This window comes from Saccopteryx leptura, chromosome 2 (assembly GCF_036850995.1).
Source record: "Saccopteryx leptura isolate mSacLep1 chromosome 2, mSacLep1_pri_phased_curated, whole genome shotgun sequence".
NCBI classification, from domain to species: Eukaryota; Metazoa; Chordata; class Mammalia; order Chiroptera; family Emballonuridae; genus Saccopteryx; species Saccopteryx leptura.
In genome coordinates this window covers 12,066,060-12,084,956 of record NC_089504.1, presented here as the reverse complement: position 1 = coordinate 12,084,956, position 18,897 = coordinate 12,066,060, and the positions used below count along the sequence as shown (strand labels likewise).

At 42.1% G+C, this 18,897-nt stretch overlaps 1 protein-coding gene across 8 annotated transcripts in view; it reads right to left on the bottom strand.

Moving 5' to 3' along the window:
• Positions 1 to 18,897, bottom strand: part of STRBP (spermatid perinuclear RNA binding protein) — a 154,152-nt gene that overhangs the window by 20,024 nt on the left and 115,231 nt on the right. For all 8 annotated transcript variants that reach the window (XR_010749179.1, XM_066367211.1, XM_066367210.1 and 5 more), the window contains 6 exons: positions 16,593 to 16,685; positions 16,028 to 16,227; positions 8,367 to 8,525; positions 5,346 to 5,480; positions 4,677 to 4,817; positions 1,586 to 1,709 (listed from right to left, as the gene is read on the bottom strand). Coding sequence is in view for 7 of the 8 variants with exons in the window: in XM_066367211.1 (XP_066223308.1) it covers positions 1,586 to 1,709; positions 4,677 to 4,817; positions 5,346 to 5,480; positions 8,367 to 8,525; positions 16,028 to 16,227; positions 16,593 to 16,685 (852 nt within the window). In the remaining variant the exon portion in view is untranslated. The remainder of the gene's footprint in view (positions 1 to 1,585; positions 1,710 to 4,676; positions 4,818 to 5,345; positions 5,481 to 8,366; positions 8,526 to 16,027; positions 16,228 to 16,592; positions 16,686 to 18,897) is intronic.

The window sequence follows — 18,897 nt, the reverse complement described above, 5'->3', positions numbered from 1 at the left end:
CTCCCCTCACACTTCCCGAGTGACTCCTACTCATTCTTCAAAGCTCGGTTACTTCTTCAGGGAAGCCTTCAGGGACCCAACAGACTAGCTCAGGTGTCTCTGTTACGTCCTCCTACCGCATCATGGCCTTCCCCTTCCCCGTCACCTTCTCTGTCTAGAATGCAACTGATTAGCACGTGTCACCTTTTGAGCAGAACCCACATCAGGTGTGTGAAAAAGCAGGCACACAATATCTGAATGAACGGGTCTATTACTAATAATGACACGTCTAGGAGTTAGGTCCCTACTGAGATCAACTTCTAGAAGTATAATTACACACTCACATCATCTACAGAACTTCCCAGTCTATTCTAATTCTTTCTTAGAGATAAAACAATAATCTAACTAAACCTCTTAGGTGTGTTACATAAAAAACAATGACTGGATAAAACCCAATCTTTATAACAACGTTGTCTTGATCGACAACTACCGATGGTTTACTTGTCAGGTTAAAGGTTCCATACTTTCGCCTGACCAGACGGTGGCACAGTGGATAGAGCGTTGGAGTGGGATGTGGAGAACCCAGGTTCGAGACCCCGAGGTCACCAGCTTGAGCACGGGCTCATCTGGTTTGAGCAAAGCTCACCAGCTTGGACCCAAGGTCGCTGGCTCAAGCAAGGGGTTACTTGGTCTGCTGAAGGCCCGCAGTCAAGGCACATATGAGAAAGCAATCAATGAACAACTAAGGTGTCGCAACGAAAAACTGATGATTGATGCTTCTTATCTCTCCGTTGTTCCTGTCTGTCTGTCCCTACCTGTCCCTCTCTCTGACTCTGTCTCTGTAAAAAAAAAAAAAAAAAAAAAAAAAGTTCCATACTTTCAACATTGCAGAGAACTGGATTGTACTGAGACAAAGGGTTAGGACAGAAGGCACCTTCTCCCGTCTCCCTCACGCCACGTGGGGAAACGGAGGGAGAGCACCTGGAACTGCAAACATGTCCACATTTACTCTTTGCTTGGCCTTACTGCCCTACACCTGAGTTTCCTCATCTGGAAAATGGAAACAATTTCTTGTGAAGAAACACTGAAGATGAGAAACAATCAGAAATCAGCAATAGGCGAGTCTGGTGTAGAGTGCTGGGGTAAGTCAGTTCCCTGCTCTCCTTCTGTACTTCTGTAGCCGTGATGGTTCCACAGGTGAGCTAAGGACACACTAATGATGGCCGGGCTTCACCACAGTTAAGCATCATCCTAGCAGCCATTCCTCTATCCTGCATCACCGACCTATCTTCTCGGTCTCCTGTGAACACACTCTGCTCCTCCATCTGTGGAGTATCTTTCAGCTTCCTCATTGTCAAAATATGTCCCCTCAACCAAGTGCAGCCTTCCTCACCCGTCAGGTCCCTCCAGGAAGCCTCTAGCCACTCGGCAGACCCCTGCAAGAGCCGCGGCATTCTGCAGACTCTCTCCTTCCTGATTCTGCGCACGCCCAGCCCACCCCGTGTTGTTCCCCGAGCCTGTGTCCAGCCCTGGAAAACAAAGGAGACGCTGGTCTCCAGACCTGGGCCCAGAAAAAGAGGCGGATCTCTTACGGACTGTACTATACCTGGAGCTATGTAGCCAGGAGTAGCTGTGGCCCCAACAAAAGCTCCCCTCGTGAGCGTTCCTCTTCCTCTGCCCCGAACGGCTTGGACTGCTGCAGACACAGCTGTATTCACAATACCCTTTGCCTGTGAAACATAACACATTTTCATTACTGAGAGGAATACAGGCTATTATCCCATCATCTCTGCACTGTACCACCTCCTGAGAAATAGAACCGGCAGATGTGACAGCGAGTCCTCTATGACCCTTACACTGCCCTTCCTCACCTGTGAAATGAAACTGACGCGCACCTCACAGAGCTGTTCTGGAGACTGTGCTGAGCACAAATGACTTCTTTTCACTGGAGGGTTACCCAAAAAGAGTTCATTTGCTACATACAAATTTCAGTATCAAAGTACAGCCCAAGTCAGTTTAGGTCTGACTAAAGTAATTACAGACCCTTGATACCCAGGCTCCAAGTCCATTGAATTTTCTGCCCACAGACAAAATACTGCCAACAACAAACCACCTAGAATAAGCTGAGACCTTGAACAGGGCTTTTTAAATAGACAGGAAGACCAAACACGTACCAGGTCCTGCTCTAAGTTACTAGGACCTCAGGAAGATCACGTGATCTCCGAGCCTGTTTCTTCACTCTGGTGGTTGGCGGGAGGGCTGGGGGGTGGGGGTGGCAGTGTGTGTTTCATTCAAATACCAACTCTAAAGTCCCTTCTTGCTCTAAAACGCCATGGAGTTGGGTAAAGCCCCCTAATCTCTCTCTAGGGGATCTCCCAGTAATTGTAAAATGAGGATAATGATACTCATTGTTTTCCTTGCTTCAGAGTACAAAGAGCAGCTTAGATATAAAACTGAAAAATCATCCAGGTAAGTCAAGAAGTAACAGTACACAGGATTGCTAAAACATCCCTTTCCAAAAACTAAAATTTTAAGAAAATCAGAAGATATCTAGTTTTATATTAAATATTATACTTACCTTTTTTTTTTTTTTTACTTTTCTGAAGCTGGAAACGGGGAGGCAGTCAGACAGACTCCCGCATGTGCCCGACCGGGATCCACCCGGCACACCCACCACCCACCAGGGGGTGATGCTCTGCCCATCTGGGGCATCGCTCTGTCGCGACCAGAGCCACTCTAGTGCCTGAGGCAGAGGCCAAGGAGCCATCCCCAGCGCCTGAGCCATCTTTTGCTCCAATGGAGCTTCGGCTGCGGGAGGGAAAGAGAGAGACAGAGAGGAAGGAGAGGGGGAGAGGGAGAGAAGCAGATGGGCGCCTCTCCTGTGTGCCCTGGCCGGGAATCGAACCCGGGACTTCCGCACGCCAGGCCGATGCTCTACCACTGAGCCAACCGGCCAGGGCCTATACTTACTTTTTAATAAAAAGATGCAACAAGAACTCAAGCTAGAAACTGCTAATACGGCTGACTGTGAACCGGGTGAGGGGAAGGCGGATGGCCGCCAGGCGCACTCCCAGTCCACCGCCTCCCAGACACGGCAGCAGCCAGCACACCCCCGTCTCCCATGGCAACCCCAGTGCCCCGCCCCTCCTGGGCCAGCCTGGGGACTGCTGGGACGGCTGGCAGATGACGGCTGCAAGGCCAAACGCATCCTGCACAGAGCACTGCCATTTTTCTTTCTGGCTGAAAGAAATCCAACTCACACATCCAAAACAGACTTCTTGGCTGGCAAGCACACTGAACACAGGAGTTTGAGTTTCTAAGATGGAACATTTCTAAAAATGAGTGAACGTCAAGCAGACATTTTTTTAAACACAGCTTAATCAAAAGTAGTCAGGAAGCAACAATCTGGCGGGAGCCAAGTGACTTCACACAAATCCAACTTGCTCCTTCTAGATCCAAACTTAACTACCTAGTAAGTCCCGGCGTGAGGCTTCTCAAACACCGAAATGAGCTGACCAATTACAAAATGCACCCCATAAGAAAAGCACACCAAAATAAGACAACAATTATCTTTCTACTAATTTAGAACATATTTTAGAGGATTTAGGAAAAGAAAATCCACTTATTCTCTCTACACATCTTTCTCTGCAATTTAAACTATTTTTATTTCATCTCAGTAAAGCTCATTTCACTTGTTTATCTTTTGAATCCAAAAATGTAAGCAGTGTTTATTATAGTAAATAAAAGGGGTGGAACATAAAACAAGTCTCTAAGACAGGTATGATATACAACAGCAGAATGGCCAGGGCTTTGGAAGAAGAAGCTGGCTTCAAAGGGAACTGCTACCATCAATCAGCTACGTTACTACACAGTGTCTTAATTTCTGTGGCCGCTTCCTTACCAATAAAATGAGATCAATTCTACCCTCCGATAGCATATGTAAAAGAAACTGTTTAACACATAAAAATAACCTAAGCTTTCTTCTATTTGTCATTTAGTCTGCTTTTAATTGCTTTCTTTCTATCACATAATATATTTAGACATTATTACACAAGTACTCTTCATAAAGAGAATTGTGTCATATCTTTTTCCCTCACAATCATGCACATGGTATATGTCTAGAAAATATTTTTAAATGCATAAAACACTGGTTAGAAAAATCTGTTATGCAAAAGCTGGAATCAGGAGGCATCTTTTCCAGACTTGCTGCCATCCAGGCCCTTAGCAGCACTGACATTCCCAACCAACAGAAGGAACACAGGGTCAAGTTCTACTGTGCCCCCCCCCAAGAGAAAACCCAAAATAAATAGTGCAGAAGTTCAAAACCGAGAAGGAACAGAGAACATCTGCAGACAGGAAAGCAAGCCCATGTGCTCGGGCAGCTCCCGGCACCAGACATGCCAACAACTCGCTCAAGTCTGAATCGTTCAGCACGCCACCTCATAAGCTGTGCCCCAACCCCTCAATTCATGACAACAGCCTCTTTTTAACTTATAATTTGCCTAGAACAACTACACAGCAGCGAACCACTGACACACTTATATTATTAATGACCTAACTTAAAGAAAGAAAAGATTGCTACATTGAAGGAAAACATAATTTCAGAAAAAGTTAAACTGGTATAAAAGCAGATAAGGAAACTTAATTCTGACAATATTTTTCAATGGCATTATAAAAGTTTAATGTGCAACTCATACCTGAGGAATAATCTTCTTTTTCTTGTTATTTGCTGCATTGGGTCCAGAAAAGAGCTTCTCCAGAGCAGCTAACGCTGCACTTGCCTTTGCCACTTTCTTATTTGGACCTGCACCTCTGAACTTCTGTCCATCTACTTCTACCTAAAACCCAGAACAACGCTCTCAGTTACCCATGCATTCCTCTCGGCAGGTTAATTCAAATGGATCATTTCCCAGAAAATATCCAAAGTCAAACAGTGCTGTAAGAACTGACTCTAGCCTGTCTGGTGGTGGTGCAGTGGATAGCACATCAACCTAGAACAGAAGTCCCAGGTTCGAAACCCCAAGGTCACCGGCTTGAGTGTGGGCTATCTGGCTTGAGTGCCAGCTCACCAGCTTTAGCATGGGATCATCAACATACTCCCAAGTTTGCTGGCTTGAAGCCCAAGGTCGTTGGCTTAAGCAAGGGGGTCATGCTCAGCTTGAGCCCCCCAGTCAAGGCACATATGCAAAGTAATCAATGAACAACTAAAGTGCCGCAACTACAAGTTGATGCTTCTCATCTATTCCCCTTACTACCTCTCTGGGGAAAAAAAATTTTGACTCTGTCTAAAGCTATTTTGCATATAAGCTCAGGATATCCTATGTCTCTGAGGGGAAACTAAGGCTGCCTTGTACCCAGGTACACACCTCCATTACAAAGCGTTTGTCATGGCTTCCACCAGTCTCCGAGATGAGCTCATACTTAAGACCTCTTCTTTTTTCATTGAGCTCCATCACAGGATTTTTGCCGCTTGCTGTGAGAATAGGGCCCTGAGTTCTGACCTAAAAGAAAGTTCAAATAGGTAAGATTTCAAATATTAAATTTCTTGTTAATACAATTAAATTATGTCTGCTGATAAAGAAGCTCAAAAACCGTAGTTTAAAGCATTTAGGGACTGGGATGCATGATCACCTCCATACACAAATGACGAAGTATCTCTAAAGCTATGGCAACTCTCCCAGCAATAAGCATCACGGTCAGTCGTGTGGCCAGTCTGCCTGTGAAGCAGGGCAGCCCAACAACTGGCATTCAAGAGGAACACAGTCCTGCCAGTTCACGGGGCTGCAGGGGCTGCTCTGTATTGTCCATGATGGAAGAGCAGAACCTAAGTGACTTCCAAAGTGGACAGGACGGCTGAGATTCACATGACGCCTAGGCATTTACTGTTTTTCTTCATCGTTAGGGTTAGAAAAAAATAACTCAATTTAGGATGTAGGAAGAAAATGTCCCTTCACACTTAAAAATAACAGTAAAAGTAGTCTTTTCCTGTTCTCACGGAGCCAGAGTATAGTCAGAGGGACAGATATAACCACTGTCAAACAATGTACCATACATTATGAAGCAGATGTAAGTTATGGAAACACAAAAGACAGAAGCACTTTCTAGGGCCATCAGGATAGTTTTCCTAAAGCGACAATGTGAATCCACCATGAAAGGGAAGTGCCAGGCCATCAACAATGGAGAAGAACATTCTGTACAGAGTAGAAGGAAGTTCAGTTGAGCTGACTGAAGGGCTCGGGAGAGTAAGGCAGAACCTGATGGGAACCACACCTGAGGAAGCCAAAGGACCCTGTCCCACGCAAGCGGGCTTTGTCTTCACCATGGACAGCGGGAGCCACTGAAAAGACTTACTCTGGGAAAGCTCAAAGTTAGATTTGTGTTGTAGAAAACCAGGAGTGGTAGAAAGAACCAACTTAAAGAAGGTTAAGGGTAGAGGGAAGAAAAGTAATTCATGTAAGAATGTGAAGGTACAAATGAAGAGAGATGTTAGCATCAAAAACAGAACCACAAAATGAGACAACTATCATTTCGAGGAAGGAAAGACCAAATGACTGAGGACTCTTGAAGTCACAGATCAGATCTTTAATTCCACCACAGTAGTTGCTCACGAAATGCTCAACAAAGAAACAAATGCCCCAAAGCAGGACTATGCCCAGAAGCCTGCGGGACAGCAGGTGCGCTCAGTGAGCACGCTGTGACAGGGCAGGGCGCCGACGCTGCGCAAGTGAAACACGGCAGGTGCGCTCCGTGAGCACGCTGTGACAGGGCAGGGCGCCGACGCTGCGCAAGTGGAACACGGCACTACTTTGAAAGGCAAATTCAATAAACATTTCTGAGTCTTTTTAAATAAATATCACTTCTTCAAGAGTTTTTACAATCTACATTTTTAAAATGTCAGGGCAAATTTCCAGTCTCCAGCTTTAAAAGGTAATAATTTTTGAAACTAGTCTATGGTAATCTCTCTGCTTTCCAAATCTGAAATCACTTTTATAAAAATGAGTCAAGACATCAAAATATTTGCATTTCTAATCAGTTACAAATACTCTAAATGAAGAATAGGGCTTTGTTCCCTCCACCATTATTACATCAACAGAAACAAAGCAATTATGTATTCACTCCCAACAGCTCCCAAGACTAGTGGCTGCTGTTAGTGCAGCCCACACTGCTCTCCCTTCCTAATTTCCTTCAAACTGAACAAACAGTCTCATAATTAATGCGCTCTTTCTCTTAGTATTTCTAACACTGCCAGCAAAACATCTCTCCCTGCCTGTGACTACCGCTTGTGAACGACTGGTCCTCTCAGAAGCCAGGCTCCGAGGCCTCTACCCTCCACATCACACAAAAAGTCGGGTGGTTTTCACAGTCCGCAGTCCCCATCGGGCCCCTCTGCACTGGCCACCTGGCACTCTCAGGCCTTTTCTTTCACAACTCCTTGGTCCTCGCTGGTCCTCTGCTCCAGAATGTCTTCTTTCCACCTCGTCCCCAAGAAATCCTACTCATGGTCTAAAACCTTGTTCACGTTTTACTCCCTTTGGTTTTACACGTCTGTAAGTCTCACAATCACTCCCTTGTAGAGTTTACATTATTCTATTCATTTTGCAATCATACAGCTTATCACATTCCAGAATAATTAGTTATAAACATGTCTTTTGCCCTTCTAGCCTGATGGCATCTTGAGGCTCTGGACACAATTTCTTCAGCAACTGGCAGTAAGCAGATACTATAGTCTGGCAAAATTATAGTTCTTAGTAAATACTCTTACAAATGACAAATTCTTATAAATGCTAATGTAAGCTCTTGCAGTTTCTTGAAAGCCAATTTCCCTTATGTAGAATGCAATAAACAAGGGCTCCATAAATGTTTAAATATGCTGTGATTCCTCAGTGCCTCGGTCCTGTCCCACTCTACCGTCGGCAGTGACAGGCTCCCAGGTCAGGACTGCCCCAAGTCTGAGGCACATACGTCAAGCTCTAAGCCTTTCTCAGAGCCGGTCCAACTAGTGATGCCCCACTGTCCCCAGCTTACCACAAGCTTCAAATAACCCTAAATTTCCTCCAGTAGGTCTTTTTTTCCCCTCTTCAATTATTGTTAATATACTTGTGAAATGCAGCTAGAGAGAAATGCTAGATATGTTGTACAGTACATAGTACATTTACAGATATTTTTAGTACTAAGTGAGAAAAAAGGATGTAAGACTGCATAGAAAAGACTGCCTTCATAAAAATAACTATAGAAAAAAGGCTGGATGGAAATAAACCAAAATATTAATAATGGCTACCTCTGCAATATAGACATTGTATATGCTTTTGATTTTATTTACATTTTTCCATATACCTCAAATTCTCTACAATTAATACTATTTTCTAAGGAAAAATATATAAGCATACCTCTAAGGTACTGGAGGTTTCAGTTGTAGAATTTCCAGTATTATTGCTTGAGTTTGAAGACACTGTTTCATTTTTGCTTTCATTATCTGATTTTTCATCGGAACTCATACATTCAATATCTGCATCAAAGCCTGTCGGGTATCCCATTGCCTGCAATACCTGTACAAATTACACTAAGATTCAGTTTTATTCAAACACCAGAAACCACAGAGAACAGCTGAAATACTAAGAACAACAGTTTCAAATCCCCAACATTTGAATCCATGAAAAATACCTTGTAGAACAAGATAGTACCCAATCTACAAGTCCTTGCTCTTACCTACCAGGGTATCACCACAGGAAATGGGAAAAGCCTCCTAAGAGTAATTACATTTAAAAGATGACAGAAATGCAAACCCAAGGTTGGTCCTGTTTTTTTAATTTGAAGGAAAAAGGTATAAAAAATAAAAATAAGCAGAATAGCCAAGTTTAACCAGCGAGGTGTTTGAAAAGTAAAATAACACACTGCAAAAAGTACAATGGACTAGAACGGAAAAGACGCAAGGGTCTAATCCTATATTTCTCCTCTGGTCCTCGATTTTTCAATCTGCAAGGCAGGAAGACCGACTGCTCGACCTCTGAATTCTATGATTTCATCCAGTAGGGGAAATCAGCACAGAAAAGCAATCAGGAAGTTTTCTTTACCTAGGCTGGAGCCAATCTGCAGGCCAATTACGGAAAAACATCTGAAGCTTCTGTTACTATTGACCTCTTTGCTTTTACCTAACAGGCGTCCCCAAACTACGGCCCGCGGGCCGCACGCGGCCCATGAGGCCGTTTATCTGGCTCCCCGCTGCACTTCCTGTACGAGCACCTCTTTCATTGGTGGTCAGTGAGAGGAGCACTGTATGTGGCAGCCCTCCAACGGTCTGAGGGACAGTGAACTGGCCCCCTGTGTAAAAAGTTTGGGGACCCCTGAAACCATAGTTGAAAGAAAAGATTTGGTCTCTAGGTTTATTCTCTACGCTGAGTGAACCAGAAACAGTTTGAGGTTTGTGTTTCCATCCCTGCACCTCACAAAACCCGGTCCCTTATGGCTTGGCTTCCTCCAGTGGCCATTCTTCCTACAGTTCATTCAGTGGCTGGCATCTCTCATCTTTTTCAAAATACAGTTTCAGAAGAGAGAGAATGCAAATGCAAACACGAACATAAGCAGGCATTCCTTTTAAAACCTCCCTCCAGATTACACTGCTTTTCAGCATACAAGAGAATATGTTACTAGCTTTTTTTTTTTTATTATTTATACAGAGAGAGATTGAGAGAGGGATAGACAGGGACACACAGACAGGAACGGAGAGAGAAGAGAAGCATCAATCATCAGTTTTTCATTGCAACTCCTTAGTTGTTCATTGATTGCTTTGACCGTGGGCCTTCAGCAGACCAAATAACCCCTTGCTCAAGCCAGCGACCTTGTGTCCAAGCTGGGGAGCCTTGCTCAAACCAGATGAGCCCACGCTCAAGCTGGCGACATCGGGGTCTTGAACCTCGATTCTCCACATCCCAGTCCAACACTTTATCCACTGCACTACTGCCTGGTCAGGTTGTTACTAGCATTTTTATAAACCTCTTTTAAACAGACTGATACTGCATTGACAGTTACTAATAAAGGTTTATACCAGAAAATGTAGATAGAGATAGTTTTCTAAAGATCCCTGTTATTTGTTTTAGCTTTTGACTAATGTTTTAAGTTTCTGGAATGTAAAAAGCACATCATATTCCTTTATAATCCCAGCTACACCTAACAGGTGCCTCTCAAAAAACTGTCCTGAAAACTTATTAGAGGATGCCAGGGACTGCGGACCTAGGAATGTGATTCACTATAAGGGACAGGAGACAACCTTTTGGGTGACAGTATCTTATTTCTTCACCAAGGTGGCAGTTACACGATTATAAATATTTGCCAAAACCATATATGTAGAAATGATTTTACTGATTATAAATTATAGCTAAATAATGTTGGTTTCAAAAAGACCAAAAAAAAAAAAAAAAAAAGAAAGAAAGGAAGAAAGGAGGAGGAAGAAAGTAGGAGGAAGAAGAAAGAAGGAGGAGGAAGAAGGAAGAAAGAAGGAGGAAGAAGGAGGAAAAGGGAGAGAGGGAGGGAAGGAGGGAGGGAGGGAAAGAGGGAAGGAGGGAAGAGAAAGAAAAACCTGATAATCACACAAATGACAAGCTGGGCAGCCAGCATTTATAAACAATGTCATCTTTTATAAAGGATTATCAATATAAATAAAATAGCATTACTCTAAACAAAAAATGAGCATAAGAACTCTGTACCAACAGAACTTGAAATTAATTCACCCAATTCATACAGAAAACTTGGCATTCTGTTGAACACTTCAAATTATAATTTCCTGGCCCTGGCCGGTTGGCTCAGTGGTAGAGCGTCGGCCTGGCGTACAGAAGTCCCGGGTTCGATTCCCGGCCAGGGCACACAGGAGAGGCGCCCATCTGCTTCTCCACCCCTCCCCCTCTCCATCTCTCTCTTCCCCTCCCTCAGCGAGGCTCCACTGGAGCAAAGATGGCCCGGGCGCTGGGGATGGCTCCTTGGCCTCTGCCTCAGGCGCTAGAGTGGCTCTAGTCGCGACAGAGCGACGCCCCGGAGGGGCAGAGCATCGCACCCTGGTGGGCAGAGCGTCGCCCCCTGGTGGGCGTGCCGGGTAGATCCCGGTTGGGCGCATGCGGGAGTCTGTCTGTCTCTCCCCGTTTCCAGCTTCAGAAAAATCCAAATAAATAAATTAATTAATTAATTAATAAAATTATAATTTCCTTGTATAAATTGGGAATAAAGCCAAGAACACTTTCTGACATCCCAAGTTCTAAAAGTGGTCAGGTAGTATTTCACACTAAGCACACTAATGTCGTTCAGTTATATCCTCATCGATGTTTTGTCAAGAAAACACCTTGTCCACTGAGCCCTGCACATGTGCTTTTCCTGGGTAATAGCATCCCCGAGAGGACATGAGTAGTCTGGAGCTAACACTGGCTAACAAGACGCAAGTCCAAAGCCAAGAGTCACAAGGAGATCTGATTTGTTTATTCCAATAAAAACTAGAGATACACCAGTTTTCCCTAATTTAACAAAGACAGTTAAAATAGTCTCATTTAAATTATTTAGCACTGCTGCTCTCTGCCCTTTCCTTATGTATCAAATTCATTTATTTATGTTATTTTAGTAACTTATTTCAATACATGGATAGTTTATATAGGTTATATAGATTATATATAACTCAAGGGATACAGTATACTTACAATGCAGCTCAACTGACAAAAATTTCAAATTAAGTCATGTTCTATGAACACATTTTAAGATTAACTAGTTATATATTATAAAAGTAAAAAAAAAAAAAAAAAAAAAAAGCTAAGCAGTAGCTGTAACCAAAGTTTGTTTCGAGTGAGAATTAAGGCCAAAAAACTGCTAGGCCAAAGAAAAGTTGAGTTTCAAATGTCTAGCAAACAAATCCAACCTAATAAACACATCGAATGAGCTGAAAATCATACGCTGATTCCTGGAAACAAGGTGACTGGGGAATCCAGTGTAACCATGCCTTTTTTCTCCAGAAAGGGGGCTGAGACTGAGAAAGACTGCCCCTCAAAGACTAGGCCCAAGAATCAACAGAAAACACATAAGAACACATTCTACCCCATGGCTCTTCACTCAAAACGAAGTCATATCCATGGCTTCTGTCTGATAGAGGTCTGATGACTCCAGAAAAGTCTCCAAAGAGCCTTTCCCTTTGTCCCCTTCTAACTGATCTTGTCCCCACAGTGAAGATTCTTTTCATGAACGATGGCTGACTCTGCCCCACGGGTGCCCTCTGTGAGGACTCTAAGAATGGAGAGGAAGGGAAGACTGCCCGGCACTTCAGGCCGCCCGGGGCTGGGCGGGCAGGCCCTGTGGGAGATACTCCTCCTGCTTTGCTTCAGTTCTGTGGTGGGATTTGTCCCACAGCCACAGACCCACACCAAGCTCCTGAGGTAGAAACGCTAGGATTTTTATCAAGTGGGACCTACTTATACAAACATATGTGGGGCACAGACTTCTCTCAAACTCATACAGAGCCTGTAACGTGGTATAACCTTCTGGATGGCAATATGTGTCAGAAATCTCAATACATATCTAACGAATTAATGGATCATTCAAATGGGCTTTCTTCTTGACATCGTAATTCTACCTCTAGAACAGTGGTCCCCAACCTTTTTTGGGCCACGGACCGGTTTAATGTCAGAAAATATTTTCACGGACCGGCCTTTAGGGTGGAACAAATAAACGTATCACATGACCAAGAAAAGCATCAAGAGTGAGTCTTAGCCGGATGTAACAGAGGGAATCTGGTCATTTTTAATAAATAAAACATCATTCAGACTTAAATACAAATAAAACGGAAATAATGTAAGTTATTTATCCTTCCTCTGTGAACTGGTACCAAATGGCCCACGGACCGGTACCAGTCCGCGGCCCAGGGGGTTGGGGACCACTGCTCTAGAATATATATTAAGGGATAATCAGACTCGTTCAAAAAGATGTAAAGCAATGAACTGGAAGCATCTAAATCTAAAAGGATTAGTGACACTGTGGTAGAATAATAATGAAATATTGGGCCATCAGTAAAAATGAGAACAATTTTGTGATAACTATAAAAAACTCAATATTAGATGAACAAAGAAAACACAATACTATTTTAAGTGTATATTTTCTGGGTCCCATCATTCCTCACCTGAAACCCTTGGAGCAAAATTGTTTTGAGAATTTATACTTCTCAGCATTTAGAAAGCTACTACAATATCTTTACCATATATTTTCTAAATCTCCAGTGTTATCTCAGGTGCTACCTCATGTTTGGGCAAAGAAGAACAGTGTGTCCGTAAAGTCATGGTGCACTTTTGACCGGTCACAGGAAAGCAACAAAAGATGATAGAAATGTGAAATCTGCACCAAATAAAAGGAAAACCCTCCCAGTTTCTGTAGGATGATGTGGCAGCATGTGAGCATGCGCAGATGCTGACGTAACACCGTGTATACAGCGGAGCAGCCCACGGCCATGCCAGTCGAGATGTGGACAGTACAGAGGAAAGTTCAGTGTGTTCTGTGGCTCACTAAATTCAAATCCGTGACCAAAGTGCAACGTGAATATCAGCGCGTTTATAACGAAGCATCACCACATAGGAATAACATTACTTGATGAGATAAGCAGTTGAAGGAAACCGGCAGTTTGGTGGAGAACCCCCGTTCTGGTAGGCCATCAGTCAGTGACGAGTCTGTAGAGGCTATATGGGCTAGCTACCTAAGGAGCCCTAAAAAATCTGTGCATGAGCCCACATCGAACTGTACTGAATAGGTATGAAACTGGGAGAGTTTCCCTTTTATTTGGTGCAGATTTCACATTTCTATCATCTCATGTTGCTTTCCTGTGACCGGTCAAAAGTGCACCATGACTTTACGGACATACTGTATACATAAAATATTCACACTAAATAGAATAGTAAAGACTAAAAATAGCTCTATATCAGTTCAGGTCAGGTTTTTCTATCAAGTGCGTTTGTATCACACTTAGAAGAGTACTTTTCATTTTCAGTGCTTTTTGGATTTTGAAATTGCAGGTTAAAAGGGGATTGGGTTGGAAAAATGTGTACCAAAATATTAATGGTCATTATGAGAACAAAGAGCATCTAAATCAGTGGCAGTCAACCTTGTCCCTACCGCCCACTAGTGGGTGTTCCAGCTTTCATGGTGGACGGTAGCGGAGCAACCAAAGTATAAATAAAAGGATAGATTTAACTATAGTAAGTTGTTTTATAAAGATTTATTCAGCCAAACAGCGAAAATCTGACATAAAGTACTGGTAAGTAATTATTATTATATGCTTTAACTTGCTGTAATTCTGCTTTATATATTTTATAAAGTAAAGTTACTTCCCTACTTTATAAATCACCATTACAGTGGAACTGGTGAGCGGTTAGAAAATTTTACTACTAACAGAGATAAAAAGGTTGACTACCCCTGATCTAAATCTCATCATATTATAAAATTTGCCACTCTACTAACTCACCCAAATTTTACGAAATTGCAACTTGCTATGAGGCCACTAGCTTATATTAATGGTTATTATAAAAGAAACAACCCATAAACTGTGTCTCTGCATCGTAGGTGCCTTTAAAGGATATCATTGCTATCCCTTTTTCTGAAGACCTACCAAGGAGAATGCCTGCCTGACGTTTATACTAAAACTGTGACTCTCGTAATCAACTATCCACTCTTATGTCATAGACAGTGGACTGGTATTCCACACATTTTTTTGTGTCAGATGCAGATAACTCAGGTCTCTATCTGTGACTCATTCTCAGTATACATTATAGCTAAATTAACAAACTGTATTTTTAGCCTTATTCCTGGATTCACCTTTACCCTCATATCTGGTTTTCTCCTTCTGCCTCAGAATTCATACTATTTCATCACACCTTAAGTACCCCTTTATAAACAAGACAGAACATAAATAATGTTTTACATTTTTAAAGCTTATCTGTTTTATTTCTGCATTGTTCTTATTATTACCTGACATGTTTTTTTGTTTTGTTTTGTTTTTTAAAGAGACAGTCAGGAACAGAGAGAGACAAGAAGCATCAATCATCAGTTTCTCGCCGCGACACCTTAGCTGTTCATTGACTGCTCTCTCATATGTGCCTTGACCATGGGGATACAGCAGACCAAGTAACCCCTTGCTCGAGCCAATGACCTTAGGTCCAAGCTGGTGAGCTTTTGCTCAAACCAGATGAGCCCGCGCTCAAGCCGGCGACCTCAGGGTCTCGAACTTGGGTCCTCCGCATCCCAGTCCGATGCTCTATCCACTGTGCCACCACCTGGTCAGGCCTGACATGTAATTTATTTATTGATACCTTTGTTCTCTGTCTCCCCATCCTCTCACACTAGAACACAGACTCCAGGGGGCAAAGACTATTCGCTGCTATGTCTGCAGATTCTAGGATCATGTCTGCATCTGCATTAATAACCCTTGCCAGATGAAATGGTCATGAGAACAGACCAATTATATACCTTATGCCCTACTGTCACATCACGGAGCTTTCCTTAAGTGGGAACTGATCTTCAGCCTACATGGTCCTTGACGTTTTCACATTTGTTTGCAAGAGCTGAAATGTACTCTTTAGAGAGATTCCAATATTTAGGAATTTTCTAGAAAGCTACATGAATGACTGACTTGCTCAATCCTGAAACCTTATTCCCTATGGAAATATTCTGAAATACAGAAAAGGCATCATGCACAAAGATAATGATCTAATTTGTTTATGACAAAAAACCTGCAAACAGCAAAATACCCAATGGCAGGGAAATAGTTACACAAAATTGGAAGTAAATAAGCCAACATTTATACAAATATTAATTATGTGTCTCAGAGATATGCAACAGACATTTTTATTTTACTTCCACGTTTTCAAAATTTTGCATAACACATATTTTACAAACAAAAAAGAGTTTTGTGATCCAGAGATGACAAAATGCTTTACATTATTAAAACCTTTAAAAGTTCTGTTAATTTACTCTAGGAAACGAAGCACCTTAGGTACAACATAAAGTCACAAAGCACCTGTAGGTAAAAGACATACAGTACCTTCACTGCCACATGAAGCTTTGCTGTTTTCTTAGATGGTCCTGAGGCTTCGTATGTTGTACCATCCACGTCTACAGACATTGTGAAGACCGGGGCGTGGACAGGGCCAGACTGAGATAAGAGCTTATACTGAAGCCCAGGCCGGATCTGATTTAGCCGCATTAATGCATTCATAAGGTCTATTGCTTTACTATCCAGAACTGTTAAAGAAAGAAGAAATCAGAAATTAGACCATTTGCTTTCATCTATGCATTTGTAGGTTCCTAAACACATACAAATAAACTTCATAAAAAATTCTAAAATTACTTCAAGTATCATGCTAACATCACTGCAAAAGTAATCCGCATCACTATATCTACACAGTAATTCTAGCTTGGAAATACTAATGTATCCTAGCAATGAAGCTTGGAAACAAAAAATGTTTTTCAATCATCAATTTCTCAGTTAAAATCTATTCTAAAAACACCAATTCCAATCAATTAAATTATTCACTTCATAATTTTTATTTTCCTGAGACTATAAATCCTTTCCAGTTATTAGCTAGAATAATAAAGATTTTATATACTTTTCCTCAAGTTCCGTTTCATCTTCTTATTGGGATCTTTGTCGTCCCCTAGTCCATCTTCAAATGGCCTCTTCAGAGCTGAAGATCCAGCACCTAGAGAATGACAAGAGTCACCACCAGTCAGAACAATAGTTCCACTTCCTCCGCCGAACCTGCCTAATACGCTCAGGAAAGGAAACCTTACACACAACAACCACAGCACTCTTCCACTGAACAAGTAAATTACAATATTTATAACCCTGTTAACAGCAAAAACTGTTCCAGTAAATCTTTATAATTTAATATTATCCCTTTTTATAAATATTTGTTTTCCCATTCATTCACACACACAAATACAAATTATCTATGCAAATATTCTCCTCTATATTTGCATGAACAGAAAAAAGTTTAGAAAGATATATATCAAAATGTTAAAGGTAGTTATTTCTGGTACTATAATTTATTCTTACTTGGGTCTTTATATTTCTGTAATTTATTGTTTGTATAAAATTTTTCAGGTTCACACATTAAATCTTAGGCTTTTGGAAATCTGATCATTTCTCACACAACAAAATATTCTTTTGTCTGCCTGTTCAAATCCTTAAGATTTTATTCACAGTTCATCTTTTCCATGCAGTTTTCTTCAGCTTTTCTCTCATCTCATTTTGCTCAAAGATTTTCTGTGGTATCAGAAATATAAAGTGTCCAATGTGGTGCTGTGTCACTGGCTATATATATAGAGAGAAGTCTTATGTTTCCTTAGTGTTCTATGAAGGTCAAAGATACTTTGTCCTTGTCTTAGATCTTTAAAACTAACACAAGACTTAGAAACAACATAATGGGCATGAAACAAAACTGAGCTGATACTATGAATTTCCTGGGCAAAGCAGCTAGTTCATAATGCTGTCAGGCATAAGGCTATGCTGTCCAAGTTCAAACCAATCAGAGGAAAAGAGAGGGGAGGGGAGGGGAGGGGAGGGGAGGGGAGGGGAGGGGAGGGGAGGGGAGGGGGAGAACTGAGAAGCATTAACTTATAGTTGCAGCACTTTAGCTGTTCACTGATTACTTCTCATACATGACATGATGGGGGGCTCAGGCCGACCCAGTGACCCTTTGCTCAAGCCAGTGACCTTGGGCTTAAGCCAGCGACCTTGGGTTCAAGCCAGCAACCTTGGGCTCATGCCAGCGACCTGTGCTCAAACTGGTGAGCCTGTGCTTGAGCAGTATAAGCCCATGCTTGGGGTTTAGAATCTGGGATCTCAGTGTCCCAGGTTGACGCTCTATCCACTGTGAAACCACCAGTCAGGAAACCTGTCCTAGTATTTCAAGGAACTTTGTGCCTTCAACTTAAAAAAGGTTGTTGGGTTTTTTTCTAAAGCAAAGTTATGCTCAAGAGAGTTCCCACAAGATTTCCAGATACTTCTAATGAAACCCTATAATATTGACATTATCTACATATTCTCTGATCATCAAGGCTCACTGTCCCTTGGGGGAAACTGACTTCAGCATCTGCCTGAGTATATGCTTACCACTCAGGTCAATATAGCTTGATGCTCTCTGCTAGAAAAAGCACTATCTGCTTCTATCTGCTTAGTGTTGTATTTCATCTGCATTACATAAAATTGAGTGTGCCAGTCTCCCAGAAAACCATCTTTAAGAGATAAAAGTTCAAAGGGAACAAAGTCTACTCAATCATTCAACCACTCGTTAAATTACATTAAAAGCTGCTCCCTGATTGTGGGGAAATCACAAACTGGCTTAAAGGCACAGATCTAGTCCCTAAATCCTCCAGCTACATAGAGTTCCACGGATTAAGCTACATTTTCCCATCCCAGCCATTGTAACAGCTGTAAAATCTGGGGATAATCATAATAGTAATCTGGGGAGAGGGGAAATGGGCTTGTTTTACAAAACACAAGTAATTTTCAACCTCTATAACAGGGGTCTCAAAGTCGCAGCCCACCGAACAATTTTGTACTGATTTTTTTTTGTTTTCAACTGCAGTGAGAAAAGTGTTGCGTAACAGTTGCCTTTTGTAGACCTAGTGCGGCCCGCCGAACGGCTGTGATCTTGCTCTGAGGCCCACATGCTGAGTTGAGTTTGAGACCCCTGCTCTATAATATGTAGAAATAAGAAGTAATCCTTTGAGAGACAACAATTTTTAAAAATAACATGCGAGTGCTTTCCACCTGCCTGGCACTGTTTGTAACACTTTAGGTGCATTAACTAATTTAATAATCACCTTTGAAGCCTGTACTTTTATCATCCTCATTTTAAAGTCATTCATGTATTCATTTAGCAACAAATATTCACTGAGCATTCTCTA